The sequence below is a fragment of the Bos mutus genome, chromosome 5, assembly GCF_027580195.1.
Source record: "Bos mutus isolate GX-2022 chromosome 5, NWIPB_WYAK_1.1, whole genome shotgun sequence".
Taxonomy (NCBI): Eukaryota; Metazoa; Chordata; class Mammalia; order Artiodactyla; family Bovidae; genus Bos; species Bos mutus.
In genome coordinates, this window is record NC_091621.1 from 113323835 (window position 1) to 113342870 (window position 19036).

Genomic DNA, 19036 nt, shown 5'->3' on the forward strand with positions numbered 1-19036 from the left:
GGGGAGGCAGTGTGAGGCAGGGGCACAGACCCTTCCTTCCTCAGTGAAGGTTCTAGGCGAGTCCAGTTGGGCCCACGGAGCTTGTGCTGTGCCCGGCGGGCTCCTCTTCGCCGTCCCCTCCTCTGGCTCTGCCCTGGGCAGCTCCTTCCCTGGAGCGGATCATAGTAGAGCCTGGGGTGACGGGGAGCGGGCACTCTTGGTCATGCCTCTTTCCATCGTCCTGAGGGATTCCCACTTTAGAGAGGCTGGGATCACTGGCCTGTGTGGAAGGTTTGTCTCCATATCTAAAGTGGGCCCTTCCGGGTAGAAGCATCTCCCCCGCTGACGTGCCTGCCCTCTGCTTCCAGCTGACTACATAGTCATGCAGTTTGGACGCGTGGCCGACGACGTGTTCACGCTGGACTACAACTACCCGCTCTGCGCGCTCCAGGCCTTTGCCATCGGGCTCTCCAGCTTCGACAGCAAGCTGGCCTGCGAGTGAGGCCGAGTGGCCGGAGCAGGGCACTCTCGCCCCAGGACACCCAGAGTGACAGGCTGCCCCTGTGGAGCGGTCCCTGGAAGTGTGTGTGTAGATGTGTGTGGATTCACATACGTGTGCGCGCACATATATGTTTGTACACCCCTACTCCCTGGTCACATAGCCCTGGTCAGGGATCATGGCTCAACTCGGGTGAGAGGTTTTGCAGAGCACAGAAGTGATCTGATGTTATCGCCCAGCTGTCAAGAGTCTTGTTCTTGGAAATTTGCAGCCAGAATCAGCTTGACTCCCCTTTCCTGCAGATCTTCTCAGAGAGGTATAGTTACCTCAGTGACCTTCAGTCTCCAGGTCTGCAGACTTTTTCTGAAAATGGCTGGTTCATCCATGGAGATGTGACTGTCCCCAGGTTCCAGGGTCTCTGTACCGCCCTGGGCCTGGCGGTCTTCCATAATGGGCCTGTGGTCACGAGAGCACCTGGGGGGACGACTCCCTCCAGGAGTGCAGGTCACAGCTGAGGCCTTGTCTGCTGCGACGTAGCCTTTCCCGTGTCCTGCCCACAGCGGTTTGCAGAGTATCATTTAGCATCAGTGGTTATTCCAAGTCCACCCAACACCTGCCTCACCCATGGGGGAGGGGCCCCAGGAGGAGTGCTCGCTCCCTGCTGTCTTTTGTCAGGGGGCAGGGGTCTCACAGAGTCGGACACGACTGAATCGACTTAGCAGCAGCAGTAGCAGCAGCAGCCGGGGTGGGGTGGGGGAGTATGGCGCCCATTCCCCAGAGCCAGCCGCTCCACTCGGGGGTTCAGGAGTCACCTGATCACGGTCCCCTCTTCCCTCAAGGCTGGCTGACTGGCTCCTGTCTCAGTCAGGGTGGCTGTGGCCTGATTTGTGATCAGTGATACGAGAAATTTACAAATTGTCTTAATCGTGGTTTAGGCTGGAAGCGTGAACTTCAGAGGAGACCTGGCCTGGTCTGGTCATGACTGAGAGGCTTTGACGTGGCCTCCACAATTCTCAGCCCGAGCGCCTCCCTCGATGGGTCACCGTGGAGCCGTCAGTGCAGACACACCTGCTGCCCCGTGGGAGGGGGAGAACCGTGTGGGTGTGTAAACTGCCGTTGTCCCTGTCCAGGGCGAGGACACTCAGGCCTTTCTTCTCAGCGCAAGTGTCGTTAGCCCCAAGGCCTGGCTCCCCCACAGGTCATGTTCTGTCGCTTCTGCTCACAGATTGTAAGCGTTCTGCTATTTTGTTCAGATTATTAGCCTCTCCCAAAAAATTGCATGGCTCTGCTGCCGGTTTACAGCCTGCTCGGGCACCCGTGTCCTGAGGCTCAGAAGCGCTGTGAGCTCCGCATTGGCGTCGGTCACTCCCAGGCCTGTCTGCCAGCCTGGGGTTGGGCGGCAGCCTCTGTTGCTCCTTGTGTTTCCTTACGTGGACGTCCTTTCTGTCCCTGCTTCCTGTCCCTGCTCCACATTGAAAGCAGTGGAAGGAAAGAGATTGGGAGTGAGCCGACCCATGGCTCACCCCACTTGCACGTCCACTGCTCTGTCCTGACCCAGCGGTCATCTCAGGCTGCGTCCCTTAAGTGCCTCGGTCCTCAGGTGCCCTCTCCCCGCTGGCCTGTCCTGAGGCTGCTCGCTTGCCTCCAGTGGGGGATATGAAGTGTCTGGGGAGGGACCTGGGGGGCGGCTGATCTGACCTCCTCTTGCCCCTACTCTGGCGCAGACACACCCTGGCCTCCTGTCCTTCCTGCTCAAGTGTGCAGGTGATCGGTTTTACATATTTATACTTTTTGTATGCTACAGAAATAAAAAATGATTTCTATAAAAATGTGAGTGTTGCCATTCTTTCAGACCCCCCCCCATCCCTCGAATGGCTCTTTCCATCACATCTGTTGTGATAGTTTCATCGCTAGGCAGCCGTGAACTAGTCAGTTCTTTGAAGCCAAGTGACTCTCACTGTGAGTTTCCATCACAGGAGAGCAGGGGTCTGAGGAGTCATCACATGCACGACACTGGGCGTTTCCTGGACGGGTGATGGGGCTGGGACTGAGACGGGCCCCAGAGGACAAGACGATGGAGCTGAGACTGAGGGGGCCCCAGAGGACAGATGATGGGCTGAGACTGAGGGGGCCCAGAGGACAAGACGATGGAGCTGAGACTGGGGGCGCCCAGAGGACAGACAGTGGAGCTGAGACTGAGACTGGGGCCCCAGAAGACAAGGCGATGGAGCTGAGACAGGGGGCCCAGAGGGTGGTGCCTTCACCGTCAGACTCCTGGGTCACCTTCCTGATTTGCCAGCGGAAAAAAACGGAATGAAGGGACTCTGTCAGTTCTCAGTGGTCACATTTAAGGCTTCCTTCTACAGACAAGATAAAAGGAGTATGTTCACGAGTCCTGGCGAGGCCTTCCTGCTCTTAGGGTCACGGGATGAGTCCCGTAGAAGAAGAGTCACATTATGGTGAGGGCTGGGGCCAGTCTGATGTGTACAGCCTGCGTTTTTTTTTTCACTTGATTTCTAAACAGGTTATTTGTGACCCAGTATTATACACTTTTCAATAGCCAAGAATAATATCAGTGGTCATTGATATGAAAGATACCAGCAGGTGATTTTCAAACATCTGAATAAGCCTGCAAAAGGCTCTTTAAAATTTATTTAATTTATTTACAATATCATGTTGGTTTCCGTCATATTCATCAGCATGAATCAGCGTAGGTATATATATGTCCACTCTCACTTGAACCTCCCACCTCCCACTCCATCCCGTCCCTCTACACAAGGCTCTTTCTGAGAGGAAGGTTCGTAGGTGAGAGAAAGAAATTAATGAGCATCAGTTTACTGCCTTTAGATAGCAACATGGGTACAGAAATAAAGCGACGGTCAAATCGGGCAGAGTCCCTGGGTTCTGGCTCTTCTGCCAGGGATTTGCCTCTCCTGCAGATTGAGGGGTTAGAGTTACTAACATAGGCTCTCCTGTCCTCGAGTGAACCCAATCCTCCTTGCCCACACCCACAGTCACCCAAGACCCCACAGCGTGTTTTCAGTCACGTGCTCTGGTTCTCTCCTTCGTGCGCAGTGGCTGTCGGCTGTTCACTGTAGCTGGAGAAACCTGGAGAGGGGAGACTGGACTGGGGGGAGCACACTTGGGGAAAGGCGTGACCCTGCAACTGAGGAAGCTGCTTCCCAACCACTGGCCACAACTGTTCCTGGAGAAAACCCATGGATGTTGAGAGCTGGCCCCCCTCAGCCTCCAGCTCCCTTCCGCATGGGCTGGCCTCACACATTTCTTGGCCAAGGGCACGTGGCCTAGTCTGCCCCTTTCCCCCCGCTCTATCAGCTGGCTCTCTTAGTCAGTGTGTGCTCTCCAAGTCTCATGACTCTTCCCTTCTGCACAAACTCAGTCTGGGGGGCGGGGCACTGTCTGTGAAGTGTTCAGGCAAGCCCTCCTGAGCCACTGGGCTTCCCGGGTGGTGCTAGTGGTAAAGAATCCGCCTGCCAGTTCAGGAGACGAGACACGGGTTCCATCCCTCCATCCCTGGGTTGGGAAGATGCCCTGGAGTAGGAAATGGCAACCATGGACAAAGTAGCCTGGTGGGTTAACAGTCCAGGGGGCTGCGAAGTCTGAGCACCTCCCTAAACCGTGGGCGGCTCCCTAGCACCACCTGCTGACCCAGGGGGCGTGTTACAAGTGCAGTAACGTGAGGAGCACACATTCCAAGGCCCAGACCCTATTGTCCTGTGCTTACTAGGCACTCTGTGGTTCGGCATCAACAGGACTCTAGCAGCTCTGGGGACAGTAGAGTTTCTGGAGGGTAGACAGTGGACGGACTCCAGGCAGAACGCCTGGGCCTCGGCACCAAATGCCTAGGCAGATATCAATGTTCTCATTTTCACTAGTGTCTTTTTACAAATGGAATAAAGCATCTCAGTGGACTTTTTTTTAGCCATGCAGTTACACAAAATGGTTTATAAATGCTCATTAAGTTTTCCAGGGACTATGGCCCGAGGAAAGGAAAGCAGCATGACTTAACTAGGGAACTCAACCTTCCTACTGTGGTCTCAGGCCTGAGCTTACCTTGCCTTCCTGACTTTGTACCCCTCCCTCAGTATTATTACCTGGAAAATTCCATGGACAGAGGAGCCTGGCAGGCTACAGTCCACGGGGTCGCAAAGAGTAGAAAACATCTGAGCGACTAACACTTTGACTTTCTTCTGCTTGAAGGAACAGCCCATGCAAAAAAAAAATAAAAAAGCCCTGAGATTAATGCAAGTTTCTGAAGTATTTCAAATACGAAGTAGGCCTCTGTGGTCTTCTCTGGCTCTGCCGAGTCCTTCTGTCTATCAGGCCCACTCTCCCATGCATGGGGCCAAGCTGAGACCCAGGAGCCCAGGCGCAAGAAGAGTGAGCCACGTGGAGGACGGAGCTGGTGTGGGCCAGGGTGAAAGTGGGACTTTCGTGGTCTGTTCCAACTTTTCATTACACATGGTGGTGTAATCTAGTGGTTCTCAAACCTTGGGGTTTTAACATCTGGTTAAGTACTATCCACCTAGATTCTGTCCCTTGTGATTTTCAGAGACTCCAAGAATAATCAGTAGTTCCCTTTCTTCTGCAGTCTGGGGGCAGGGAAGTCAGGAAGGAAGGATGCTCTGAGAGGAAAGAAGGGTGACAGGCAGAGGGGGCTGGGACTTAGATCAAGCTTTGAAGAGTGGGTCTAGATGGACTTTCTAGGGTGCTGATGCATGCCTTGAGAGTCCCTTGGACTGCAAGGAGATCCAACCAGTCCATTCTGAAGGAGATCAGCCCTGGGATTTCTTTGGAAGAATGATGCTAAAGCTGAAACTCCAGTACTTTGGCCGCCTCATGTGAAGAGGTGACTCATTGGAAAAGATGAGTCAACTCTGATGCTGGGAGGGATTGGGAGCAGGAGGAGAAGGGGACGACAGAGGATGAGATGGCTGGATGGCATCACTGACTCGATGGACGTGAGTCTGAGTGAACTCCGAGAGTTGGTGATGGACAGGGAGGCCTGGCGTGCTGCGATTCATGGGGTCAGAGAGTCAGACACGACTGAGCAACTGAACTGAACTGATGCATGCCTAGTGTGGACTCAATCAGGGTAAGACAGAAGGATGCCCTTAGAAATACGTCCTGATTTTGCCTTTGGTCGGTCTTATGTTAGCCTGTGTCACATATGGATACAAATTTTAAATACTAATGATTTCATGTGGTTCAAACAGTGTTTATACAATAAAGCCTCCTCCCACCCCTGTCCCCTTCTTCTGTTGCTCTCGCCCTGCCGTACTCCCACAGTTGACCAGTTTTAGTTTCCAGTGTATCTTTCCAGTGTTCCTTCATGCAAAAATAAAAATGTATTTGTAATCTCCCAATCTTTGTGCACAAAAGGTAGCATATTACATACTTGATTCAGTCCAGTTCAGTTCAGTCACTCAGTCGTGTCCGACTCTTAGCGACCCCATGGACTGCAGCGTGTCAGGCTTCCCTGTCCATCACCAACTCCTGGAGTTTGCTCAAACTCATGTTCATCCAGCCGGTGATGCCATCCAACCATTTCATTTTCTATCCTTCTGCCCCCTTATCTTCCTGCCTTCAATCTTTCCCAGCATCAGGACTTGGTTCAGTAGCTTGCTTTTTTTCATTTAATATATCCTGGAGATGTTTCCATATCAATAAATACAGCCCTTCCTTATAGAGGCATACCTCATTTTATTGCTTTATTATGCTTTGTTGACACTGTTTTTGTGTTTTTTTTTTTTACACAAATTGAAGTTTTGTGGCAACCTTGTGTTGTCAGATGCCGATTATCATTTAACAATAAAATATTTTAAAATCAAAGTATGAGCATTGTTTTCTAGACATCATGCTAGTAGTTACCAGGCTACTGTATAGTATAAACACAACTTTTGCTATATATACTGAGAAAGCCCCACATTTGTGTGGCTCCCTTTATTTTGATATCTGCCTCATTGCGGTGGTCTGGGACTGAGCCTGCAGTGTCTCTGAGACGTGCATTTACCTGTTTGTATGCTACAGTATTTCATTCACTCAGGGAAGTACTGTAATGTTTTTAAATAGTCCCCCTGCTGCTGCTAAGTCACTTCAGTCGTGTCCGACTCTGTGCGACCCCATAGACGGCAGCCCACCAGGCTCCCCCGTCCCTGGGATTCTCCAGGCAAGAACACTGGAGTGGGTTGCCATTTCCTTCTCCAATGCATAAAAGTGAAAAGCGAAAGTGAAGTCGCTCAGTTGTGTCCGACCCTTAGCGACCCCATGGACTGCAGCCTACCATGCTCCTCCGTCCATGGGACTTTCCAGGCAAGAGTACTGGAGTGCGGTGCCATTGCCTTCTCCGAAATAGTCCCCCATGCATGTACAATTTGAGCATTGAGAAATTGTATCAGTGTGCTTTAAGTATATAGAGTGCTGCAGGGACCCGTTATTTACTGTAATAAGTAACTCACTAACTCCCCTGGCATGACTACGCTTGGCATCTCCCACAGTCCCAAGTTCTCCCCTTTGCTCTGCAGGTGTCATCTACATGCTGGTTGAGCATCTCCTTTTGGATGGTGCCCAGCTGTGCTTTCTAACTGTCACTGCTAGTCCCATGGAACTATTCAAATTAAAATTTAGTCAACTAGTTACATTTCAAGGGCTCAGTAGCCATACGTGGCTTGTGCCTACCATACTGGACAGTGTGGATAAAGAACACTTCATCATTCTAGAATGTTCTGTTGGAGAATGTGGGTCCATAGAAATTTCAACCTCAGGTTCCGAAAATGTAACCTCTGCTCACCAGGTGTCCTCCCAGTGGAAGTGGCGCTTGTCCAGCTCCCCCAGTAGAATGTCAGCAGCTTGCAGGGCAGGGCTGTGACATCTGTGCATCGCTAGTGCCTACCTGGTACAGTGCCAAGGACCTTATCCATGCTCAGTCCTTGTGGGATGGAAACCCGAGTGACAGGAGACTGAGGTTCAGATGCCTAAGTGTCCCCAGGGTCATAATTAGTCTTGGACGAACTGTGATTGTTCAAACTCCCCAGTAACCACATAACACGTGACTTCTGTTGCCTTTCATCTTCAAAATATCAGAGTCACTGAAAATGAAACTCAACAGTAAGGCTGGAGGAAGCCTTTCCTCCCTTCTGAGTTTTTTTCCAGGAAGCTCCCGAATATTGGATCCTAACGATGCTCTGGGACCCTCAGAGAAATTTCGGAAGAACTGTGTGGAGAAAGCTTCACCTCTGGGCTCCAGAAACCAAGCATCTTGTTTCAGTCTGGATACTGCATTCATTTGCATGGGCTGCCGTGACAAAATACCACAGAAGGGGTGGCTTACACAGAAATTTATCCCTCACAGTTGAGGAGGATGCAAGTTCAAGGTCAAGGTGTAGGCAGGCTTGGTTTCTCCTGAGGCCCCTCTCCTTGGCTTAGAGATGGATCCTCTCTCCATGTCCTCATGGTCCTTTCTCTGTGAGAAGTCTTCATCCTAATCTCTTCTTACAAAGAAGATTAGGAAGGGCCCTGATCCAGGCAAGTTGGATTAGGCCAACCTAAAGACCTCGTTCTAACTTAATCACCTCTTTAAAGATGTCTCCATATCCAATCCCATTCTGATGTACTGAGGATTAAGACTTCAATGGATGGATTGGGGGTTGGGGGAGGAAGTACAAGTCAGCTCCTGGCACATACTGTCCCCTCCGTGGTAGACCTGGAGTCTAGCTTGTCCACATTCTCTTTGATGAAGAGATAACAGGACTAATGCTATACTTTTCAAATTACAGACTGCTTTTGTTCTATAGGGGAAAAGAAAGCTTGCAGCTTTGATAAAAGTTGGACTGTTTAGCCCTTCAATACATGATGATGCAGTTGAGATGGTATGGAGTGAAGAGTCTTCGTAAGGAAAAAAAGCAAAAGGAAATACAGGATAGTGGCTGGGGACTGCCCTGGGAGTCCAGTGGCTAAGACTCCCTGCTCCCAATGCAGAGGGCCCGGGTTCGACCCCTGGTCAGAGAACTAGATCCTACGTGCCACAACTAAAGATCCGTGTGCTGCACATAAGACTGGGTGAAGGCAAATAACTAAACACTTTAAAAAAAGAAAGGACCCAGAGTCCCAGCACTCACACTCCAGCACCAAGTCAGCAGCATCCTACTTTTAAGCCGAGGGTGAGGGGGCATGCTTTAGGGGCATCTCTAAAGTAGTGCATCTTCCTCTGACCTAAAGACTAGGCAATAATCTTCTCTTGATTCTGCCCTGGTCAGCTTCATATTAGGCTATTAAATCCAGTCATGGTTTTGTTTTTTTTTAAGATATGGAAAAATTAGGGCAGGGTTAGACATATGAAAAAGTGGCTAAGACTCCACATTCCCAATGTAGGAGACCCAGGTTCGATCGCTGGGTCAGGAAGATGCCCTGGAGAAGGGAATGGCAGCCCACTCCAGTATTCCTGCCTGGAGAATCCCATGGACAGAGGAGCCTGGTAGGCTACATACAGTTCACGGGGTTGCAAAGAGTTGGAACAAGACAGAGTGACTTTCACATTCACTTTCTTTCACTTAGGCATATAGTTCCAGTCACATCTCACCCACTACCCCCCCATTATAAAAGAAGTACGTTTGTTATAAATAATAACAAAATGACAAAGAAAGCCCCTTAATCTTCAACCTGTCAGAGATAATCACTCGAAAATACCTTTCAATTTATTTTTCAAAAACAGGATATAACACTGTAAATCAGCAATACTCCAATATAAAATAAAAAATTAAAAAAAAACCAGGATCATCCTATATACACTATTTTTTTAATCCGCTTTTCCACTTATTATATCAAGAATGTTTGTCGGGTTTATTTTTAAAAATCTTGTTTAAAGAATACTATCACATGGATGTGGCTGAATTTATTTAACACAGTATCACATGGATAATTTAACTGTGACCATAATTTGGGTTGGAAAAAAATTTATTAACACAGTGGCTCAGTGGTTAAGAATCTGCCTGCAATGCAGGAGACCCAGGAGAATGAGTTCGATCCCTGGGTCAGGAAGATCCCCTGGAGGAGGGCATGACAATGCACTCCAGTATTCTTGCCTAGAGAATCCCATGGACAGAGAAGCCTGGCAGGCTTCAGTCCATAGGATGGCAAAGAGTCAGACACAACAGAAGCAACTAAGCACACATAATATGGGTTGAAAAAACTTTAACAATTAAACGATTTTTTTTAATTTAAATTAAAAAAAAATTAAAGGAATAGAAACAATACCAAACAACATAGCTGACACTGCTGTTGCAATCCATCCTTCCTGCCTTCTGTTCTGCAGCCACTTCTGTTTATCAGACTTTTCCTAACCTCCTCCCCCTCCTCCCACCACCGTCCCCCCCTCCCCCGCGCTCCCCAACCCCCGCACCCGAGTACAGACCACCAGCCTTCCTGAGTCTTCCAGACTCAATTCAGCAAGCTCTCATTTATCCTGCAAGATCTAGGTCACAAGTCACCTCTATAACTTGGATTTTCTGAGCCTTCCCTGGGGTTCCTCTACCGGGCTCAAAGCTCACAGTCACTCAACAAATGGTTATTATACTAAGTAGCCAGTGCTTACCGTTTGTGCCTCACTGAGTGCCTGCTTGTTGTCCTGAGCTGTCTCATGTGGACGAGCTGTGACCAAGCCCTGACGTGTTGCATTAGTTAACAAACAGACCAGAATTTATATGCAAATAAGATGTGCTGTGAAAGTGCTGCACTCAATATGCCAGCAAATTTGGAAAACTCAGCAGTGGCCACAGGACTGGAAAAGGTCAGTTTTCATTCCAATCCCAAAGAAAGGCAATGTGAAAGAACGCTCAAACTACCACACAATTGCACTCATCTCACACACTAGTAAAGTAATGCTCAAAATTCTCCAAGCCAGGCTTCAGCAATACGTGAACCGTGAACTTCCTGATGTTCAAGCTGGTTTTAGAAAAGGCAGAGGAACCAGAGATCAAATTGCCAACATCCGCTGGATCATCGAAAAAACAAGAAAGTTCCAGAAAAACATCTATTTCTGTTTTATTGACTATGCCAAAGCCTTTGACTGTGTGGATCACAATAAACTGTGGAAAATTCTCAAAGAGATGGGAATACCAGACCACCTGACCTGCCTCTTGAGAAATTTGTATGCAGGTCAGGAAGCAACAGTTAGAACTGGACATGGAACAACAGACTGGTTCCAAATAGGAAAAGGAGTACGTCAAGACTGTATATTGTCACCCTGCTTATTTAACTTCTATGCAGAGTACATCATGAGAAACGCTGGACTGGAAGAAACACAAGCTGGAATCAAGATTGCCGGGAGAAATATCAATAACCTCAGATATGCAGATGACACCAGCCTTATGGCAGAAAGTGAAGAGGAACTCAAAAGCCTCTTGATGAAAGTGAAAGAGGAGAGTGAAAAAGTTGGCTTAAAGCTCAACATTCAGAAAACGAAGATCATGGCATCCGGTCCCATCACTTCATGGGAAATAGATAGGGAGACAGTGGAAACAGTGTCAGACTTTATTTTTCTGGGCTCCAAAATCACTGCAGATGGTGGCTGCAGCCATGAAATTAAAAGACGCTTACTCCTTGGAAGGAAAGTTATGAGCAACCTAGATAGCATATTCAAAAGCAGAGACATTACTTTGCCAACAAAGGTCCGTCTAGTCAAGGCTATGGTTTTTTCCTGTGGTCATGTATGGATGTGAGAGAGTTGGACTGTGAAGAAGGCTGAGCACCGAAGAATTGATGCTTTTGAACTGTGGTGTTGGAGAAGACTCTTGAGAATCCCTTGGACTGCAAGGAGATCCAACCAGTCCACCCTAAAGGAGACCAGTCCTGGGTGTTCATTGGAAGGAATGATGCTAAAGCTGAAACTCCAGTACTTTGGCCACCTCATGTGAAGAGTTGACTCATTGGAAAAGACTCTGATGCTGGGAGGAATTGGGGGCAGGAGGAGAAGGGGACGACAGAGGATGAGATGGCTGGATGGCATCACTGACTCGATGGACTTGAGTCTGGGTGAACTCTGGGAGTTGGTGATGGTCAGGGAGGCCTGGCGTGCTATGATTCATGGGGTCGCAAAGAGTTGGACACGGCTGAGCAACTGAACTGAACTGAACTGAACTGAAGACCTGCTTCCTTCAAAGTCTCCACCTCAAGAGACTTGATACTTTGTCAGTGATGCTGTGATGCTCAAAACACCATTAGGGGCTTCCCTGTGGTTCAGTGGTAAAGAGTTTGCCTATCAAGGCAGGAGACGGGTTCCATCCCTGATCTGGGAAAATCCCACATGCCGCGGAGCAACTAAGCCTGTGTGCCCCAACTACTGAGCCTGTGCTGTAGAGCCTGCACCCCACAACTACTGAGCCCGAGAGCCCGTGCTCTGCAACAAGGGAAGCCACCTCAGTGAGAAGCCTGCTCACTGCAACTAGAGAGCAGCCCCTGCTTGCAGGTAGTAGAGAAAAGTCCATGCAGTGGACCCAGCACAGCCAAAATTAAAGAAATAAAATTATTAAAAACACACACACCATTGGAACATCTCTCTTGGAAGTAACTTCCGCATTTGTAGCACTTTCTTTTATCTTCTGTGGCAGTAGCTTTCTGCTTTTTCATTTTTAACTTAATATTTATTATACACTTATCTATCCCAGGCACCAAGCTGGAGCTGGGTGAAAGATAAGATAAATCGGACATTTAGTCTGTCTCTAAGGAAGTTTCTGTTTGGTAAGGGAGGTAAGATCTGGACACCCACTACAGTACAGGGTTAAGCAATAAGGCTCCAGGGAGGTTGGACCTGAGTTTTGGAAAAAGATAAAAGTCCTCTGATTTCAACCTCCCAGCAAGAAGGGTGACTGAGGTCTGTGATTGCACCCTGTGTCAAGCCAGTATCTTCTGAAGACTTAAAAACAAAACTCCAAAAAACAAACCCAATCGCTAAACCCATCCTGGCGTATTTAAGACGCAGACTCCCCACTTTCTGGCGATGCTCCACAATAGATCGAGTCTTCCCAGCTCAATGATAAGCTCTGAGAGGGCAAGTGCTGAGGTCTTATCCTTCGCTGTTCCACAGTGTCCGGTGGGCGAGTGACAGACGCGGGATCAGGGTTAGACGCGTCTCCGGCCACGCCACACTGGTATCCCTTCCCCTCGTGAGCGGCTTTCAGCAGTGACCGCGATGCAGGCCGGCGCCGGGCGGAGGGAAGCGGCCGAAAGACCCTGCGGGGAGGGCACCTGTGGGCGCGCGGAGCTCCTGTGTGCTGGGCCCCGGACCGGAGTCCCAGGTGGATGGGCGCCGTAGGGAAGAAGGGCGCAGATGTCCGCGCACTGGACGCCCGCCCTTGCCAGGCCTTTCGGGGCCGGCGCGGAGGGAGAGGCGAGCAGGAGGCCGGGCGCGAGTCCAGAGCCCGGCCCGTAGGGTCGGGAGCAAGGGTTCCGGCCTCGGCAGAGAGCGGGGGACTGGCCGGGAGGGGCGGGAACCCGGGCCCGGGGAGGAGGAGGAGAGTCGGGGCTGAGATCAAAGGGGAAGCACGTGTGCCGGGCGATGGCCCCGGCCGGAGCCGGATGCCGAGGTCACAGCCGAGGGTCCCCGCGGCCGCCCCCGGCCCGCCCAGCCCGCGGCCCCTCCCCGCGTCCCAGTCTCCTCCCCGAGGGCCCGGGGCTGGGCCGCCACTCCCTCCAGCTCCCGCCCTCGACCGCGCGCATCTCATTCCAGCCCTCATTCCGCGCATTCCAGGCTTCCTCCTTTCAAACCCCAGGCCGGGGGCGGGGAGAACCCGCAGCTCCCGGCTCCGCCGCGCTGCCGCGTCCCCCAGGTGAGTGGCCGGCCGCCGCGCCCCTCGGCCGCGCCGCGGGCGCTCTTTCCTTCCCGCCTGGGACCTGCGCGCCGGGCCCGCCGTCCCCCTCTCCCGTCTCCGCTCTCCCGCTTCCCTCCCTTCCGCCCTCCCGCGCGCGCTCTGTTCCCCCAGCTCCCTTCCTCTCCCGTTGACTCACCCCGCCAGGAATAGGGATCGCCTGTGCTTTCCCGTCAGTCCCCTTCTGGGAAAACTCCTCCCTCTGCTCCGCCCCGCTCCGCGCACCGGCCACAGCGCGCTGGACACCGCGCACCGGACACCGCGCACCGAGTACCGCGCGCCGGGCGGGGCGAGCTGGGTTTGGGCCCGCGCGGAGTCGGCTCCGTCCCGCGATCCGCCTTCATCCCCGCCCAGCCGGTCGGCCCGGGGCCGGAGCCCGGGTCTCCGCTCGCTGACCCCGCGTTGTCTCTGCAGCGCCCTCGCCCGCCTCTCCGGACCTCAGCGGAGCCGCGGCTGGAAGAGCCGCGGGGCTGGCTCCGCGTACCCGCCCACCTCCTCGCACCCTGGGACCGGTAAGACGGCGGCGCGGGAGGAGCTCTCATCCGGGATCGGACTTAGGGGCGAGCCGGGCACGTGGAGTCGCGAGAACCGCGAGGCTGGGGTGGGCGCAAGGGCCAGGAGTAAGGGGAGCGCGCGGAGCCGAAAAGACGAGGCCGAGCCCAGGTCGCCGGCGGCCGAAAAGAGACCCAGCGCCCGCGCCTCTCTTCTGCTGGGCGCCTCTCGGGCTTGGAAAGGGTGTCCTGGCGATTTCAAGCCAAGGCTTTGCGAGAGCGGAGAGGACCTCCGCCAAAGGTCCCCATTTCCCAGGACTTGAGAAGCGTGGTGCGTTCCGTGCTGGAGGCCAGTGAGTCTGGAGAGCAGAGCTCCACAGCCCGAAGCGAACGTTTCCCCGGAGGGAGAGCAGACCCGGGACTCGCGCCTCCGTGCACTTGTGTGTCCAGCGGAGAGGGGGTTCGGGGCCAGACCTGGCAGGTCAGTGATGAGTTCACGTGGCGTGTGACTGTGCCGCCTCCTTAGCTCCGGGTGTCTGAGGGTGATACCTGCTCACCGATGACTCACCTACCTTCTAGGAGGCATGTTTGTTTGTGTTGAACGGGAGCGCCTTTCCACCCGAGAAAAGCGCTGTTTGTCTGTAAGCTGAGTATCTTGGAGGACTAGCGAGATGCCACGTCTCTCAGTGTGTGTTTCCCCCGTGAGGATGTTGTTCCTGGGCGGGACGGTCCTCCCTCCCTGCAGGAGCAGGGGCAGGACACCGAGTCTCTGGTGGTGTCTGTGCCCAAGGAGCTGGCGGTGGCTGTGGGGCTGTGTGGTCCCCAGGCTTCATTCGCCCTGGACCCGCGGAGCTTGAGGGAAGCTGTGCACACCTGCCTCTCGCAGGCAGCTGTCTTTCTGTGGAGGTCGGTTTTGTTCTTGCCTGGAAGAGTTTAGGGAACACGTTGGTAGAAAGTTTAGGGAAGCCGAGATTCTTGCCTTTTGGTGATGGGGTGGGTTGTTGATAGTGAGACTTGGGCATGTTTGTGGGAGGGGTTGGACACCCTCCCCCCAGAAAGAGCTCATTTTGCATCTTGAGATTTGTGTAGGCAGTGCTTTTATTTGTTTTGATTAAAAATTAAAAAAAATACAATTTGTAAAAGTTACTTTCCATTTGCAGTTACAACAAAATACTGGCTATACTCCCCGTGTTGTACAATACATCCTTGAGTTTGTACCTGTCTGACACTCAATAGTTTGTACCCGCCCTCCCCCCCAACCCCCGCCCCCAGCTTGCTCCTTCTACCCCCACTCCCCCACTGGAAACCAATAGTCGGCTGTCTGTATGTGTGAGTCCTATGTTATATTCACTAGTTTGTTGTATTTTTTAGGTTCCACATGTGAGTGTATCATACAGTATTTGTCTAGACAGTGCTTTTAAAGTTGGCCCCAAGGACAGGGGAAATTGAACTACTGGTCCAGCTCTCCTTGGAGCCACCTGGGAGTCAAACGGAAGGACCCTCATTCTTGATGACTGACTGAACCACCAGGCACTGGGATGTAGGGAGGGTGTTTTCCTGCCCTCCTAGCGGGGGGAAGGCTGCCTCTGAGTCACTGGGTTGACCTGTGGGGAGGCCCTTCTGGATAGCTGTTTTCCCATCTCTTCCTTTCTGCTATGTTTTCTGTTTTCTCTCCCTTTGGAGTTTTACCACTGGAAACATTTCAGAGGGTGGAACTGGGTGGGGTGAGAGCCCCAGTGCCCAGGAGATGGGCAGAAGTTTGAGATTGACAGCATGTGAGGAGGATGGGGGCCACAGACTGATCCTTGAGTTATCTCTTCATCCCATGACAGAATGCTGTGGGCATCACGTTGGGGCTTCTTGCCAGGAAGGGCCGAGATGCCCTCAGGTGGGGACTCCCACTGGTCCTCCATCCACCCTGAGGACACAGATATTCTGCTGGGAGCCACCTCCTCCTTCACCTGCTCAGGCCAGGTGTGTGGGTGGGGCTTTGAGGGTGTCTGGTGTATAGGTGTAGTAGAAAGGACTCAGGTTTGGGGTCAGACATAGCAGGGTATAAATCCTGACAGTTACTACCTTTAAGGCTTTGGGCTCAGTTTCCTGATGAGTAATGTGGGAGGGGTAATTAACATCTATCCAACAAGTTTTTGTGGTGAAAATTCAGTGTTTGCAGAGCAAATTGCACCGTGCAGAAGAAGCCAGTGTTTCCTAACCCTATTTCACCACAGAACCCCTTTATCCAGGAAATTTCCTAACACCTTTGCTAAACCCTGCTCTGTCATTCATGATTATTTAGCAAAATGGATCGAGTGTTTGCTGTGCGCTGAACCCTACAGGTTTCCTGTCTCGGGCTTAGGAACCGGGCTAGCTAGCAGCCCAGGTGGAGGTGGGATTTGGGCTTTGTCACTGAACAGCACAGGGTCTCCGTGTTCAGATTCCGGTCCTGCCTTGCCCCAGGGTGAACTTGCTAAACGTTACAGAACTCTAATGTCAGCACCGAACCCCCTCATATTAAAGATGGGAAGCACTCCCTATGGAGAAGAGTATAGAGAGTCCTTAAAAAAACTAAAAATAGAGTTAGTATATGATCTAGCTATCTCACTCCTGGACATATATCCGGAGAAAACTATAATCGGAAAAGATACATGTACCCGTGTGTTCATAGCAGCACTATTTACAATAGCCAAGACATGGAAGCCACTTAAATGCCCATCGATGGATCAATGGATAAAGAAGATGTGGGATCTATACGCAATGGAGTATTACTTGGCCATAAAAAGTATTAAGTATGAAATAATGCTATTTGCAGCAACGTGGATGAACCAGACATTTTTATACTGAGTGAAGTAAGTCAGACAAAGACAAATACTGTCTGATACCACTTACACATGGAATCTAAAAAAAAATGGTAGAAAAAAACTTTTTTACGAAGCAGAAATAGACTCACAGACATAGAAAGCAAACTTATGGTCACCAAAGGGGAAATGGGTGGGGGAGGGATAAATTAGGAGTTTGAGATTAGCAGATACATACTCCTATGTATAAAATAGATAAACAAGTACCTACTGTAGCAAAGGAAACTCTACTCAATATCTTGTAATAAATTATAATGGAAAAGAATAGAAAACATATATATATATATTTGATATATATATTTGAATCATTTTGCTATACACCTGGAACTAGTACAGCATTGTAAATCATGCTGCAAATCAACTATACTTCAATAAAAAAATTTAAAAATAATAAATATCAAGATGAGAAACTGAGGCCCTGGTGGGACCATAACTTGCTTAAGGTCTCACGGCTGGTGAGTGGCAGAGCTAGGACTAGAGCTGCACTCTGGTCCATTCTGATGCCTTCTCTCTCCTGCTCTGGGGGTGGCAATGCCCAGACCACCGGCCAGCTTGGTCTAACAGGTGTGGAGTCTGGAGCAGTCCGCCTGGGCATGTCTCCCGTCTTGTGGCTCAGATAAGCTTGTTTGGGCAGAAATACTCCCTTAGGAACCGTGGAACCTGAGAATGACCTCTGGAAGGGGGCAGGGACTTCAAGAGGTCTTTTTTTTTTTTCCTATTTTGCTGCAATGGTGTCATGTGGGATCTTAGTTCCTTGACCAGGGATCGAACCCGTGTTCCCTGCAGTGGAAGCTTGGGATCTTTACCACTGGACTGCCAGGGAGTTCCCTCACGAGGTCTTTAAAATGCACCCGCCTTTCTCCTCCTGGGCCTGCAGGTCACTTAGCCAGGTAAGAAGCGTCCCTGTCCTTCCAGGTCTCCTGGGATGCAGAGCGCAGCTGGCTTGGAGCTTCTGTCCCGGCCTTGTACGGGTGACTGTCGCAGAGCATGGCAGTGGAGGATGTGGTGGCTTTCCTGCCGCCGAGGTTGGGCCCGGGTAGCCTGCCTGCCTTTGCCCCCTGTGACCTGTTGCTGGCAGGGGCTTAGACCACAGCTCCCTTTCAGGCTCTGAAATTGTAGCTGAACAGCTGCTGTCGGCCCCCGCCTCCCGGCGGTGTGACCAGCTCGGGGCCCAGGTGGACGTGGGGGCAGCGCTGTGTCGCTGGCACAGCCTCCAGCTCTAGGATCTCATTCCAGCTTTGCCTTGACCTCTCCTGAAATGACAGTTCTTCCTACGTTTCTGGTTTTGCCATGTGGACAGCAGGGAGATTCTGGCCACTTCCTCTCATACTGTTCATGTCCATGGGGTTCTCAGGGCAAGAATAACGGAGTGGTTTGCCGTTCCGTCCTCAGTGGACCACGATTTGTCAAAACTCTCTTAGGTGGCCCTGCATGGCATGACCCATAGCTTCATTGAGTTACACAAGCCCCTTCGCCATGACAAAGCTGTGATCCACGAAGGGGGTTAGTTAGCATCACCGACTTGACAGACATGAGTTTGAGAGCAGGTGAAGGACAGGGAATCCTGGCATGCCACAGTCCCTGGGGTCACAAAGAGTCGGACACGACTTGGTGACTGAACAACAGCCAGCTCCTGCCAGGTGTGGTCCTGGAGCCTCAGCTGTAGCGACTGGCCCTTTGGGAAGATTTCCACTGGAACTGCAGCCCCCTTCTCCCCAGGGTGCCCACACCTTCTGGCCTTTCGCCCATCAGGGGGATGGGCCCGGCTCCCTGCTGTGCGTCCTGCTGGGGTGGGCGGCCCCCATGGTGGGCGGGCCCCCATGGGTGGGACTCGGCTTCCTTTGACCCAAACTTCATGGGAACAATGGACTTCAGAGGAGTCACCAGGGGCAGGAAATGGAGCTGTGCTGAAGCTGGGTGACTGTCGTGGGGGAGGGGATACACATCCGGCCTGGAGGAAAGGCAGGGCGTTGGGGGCAGGGCAGAGGGCACTGGGGCTGGCCACTGACACACAGGGTGGGCCTCTTCTCTGCAGGGGCTGTTGACTCAGAGACCTGGGCCGCTGAAGCCCACTCTGGCTGAACCTCCTGCTCAGTGTCTTCTCAGCAGAGGTGTCCCTGGGGTCTGCCAGCCCGGCTCACTCCCACCAGAACCACGGTCCTCCCTTCCTGCCAGCTCCCTGGATGGGATGTCTGCGTGAATGGGCCTGGCTGGGATAAAAGGCCAGTCTTGTTTCTTCCTGGCTGACGGCCACCTTGGCGTTAAGCCTTGAGTAATCGTTGACTGGGCAATGGGCAGAGGTCTGGGTGGGGAGGCAACCGGTCTGGGTCA

The 19036-nt window shown here is 51.8% G+C and overlaps 2 protein-coding genes and 1 long non-coding RNA gene across 5 annotated transcripts in view; 2 read left to right on the forward strand and 1 right to left on the reverse strand.

Moving 5' to 3' along the window:
* The window catches only part of TULP3 (TUB like protein 3), a 30017-nt gene extending 27709 nt beyond the window's left edge, over positions 1-2308 (forward strand). For all 3 annotated transcript variants that reach the window (XM_070371748.1, XM_070371747.1, XM_070371749.1), the window contains exon 11: positions 348-2308. In XM_070371748.1, coding sequence (XP_070227849.1) covers positions 348-481 — 134 coding nt within the window. In that variant the 3' untranslated portion in view covers positions 482-2308. The remainder of the gene's footprint in view (positions 1-347) is intronic.
* A 50-nt stretch (positions 2309-2358) lies between these two features.
* LOC138987995 (uncharacterized) lies at positions 2359-13820 on the reverse strand. The gene is made up of 3 exons (XR_011464349.1): positions 13499-13820; positions 4594-4689; positions 2359-3586 (listed from the first exon to the last, which is right to left on the reverse strand). It is a non-coding gene; the product is annotated as an uncharacterized lncRNA (long non-coding RNA).
* Positions 12345-19036, forward strand: part of TEAD4 (TEA domain transcription factor 4) — a 67373-nt gene continuing 60681 nt past the window's right edge. The window contains 1 exon segment of the mRNA XM_070371746.1: positions 12345-13320. Within this exon segment, the coding sequence (XP_070227847.1) occupies positions 13050-13320 (271 nt within the window). The 5' untranslated portion in view covers positions 12345-13049.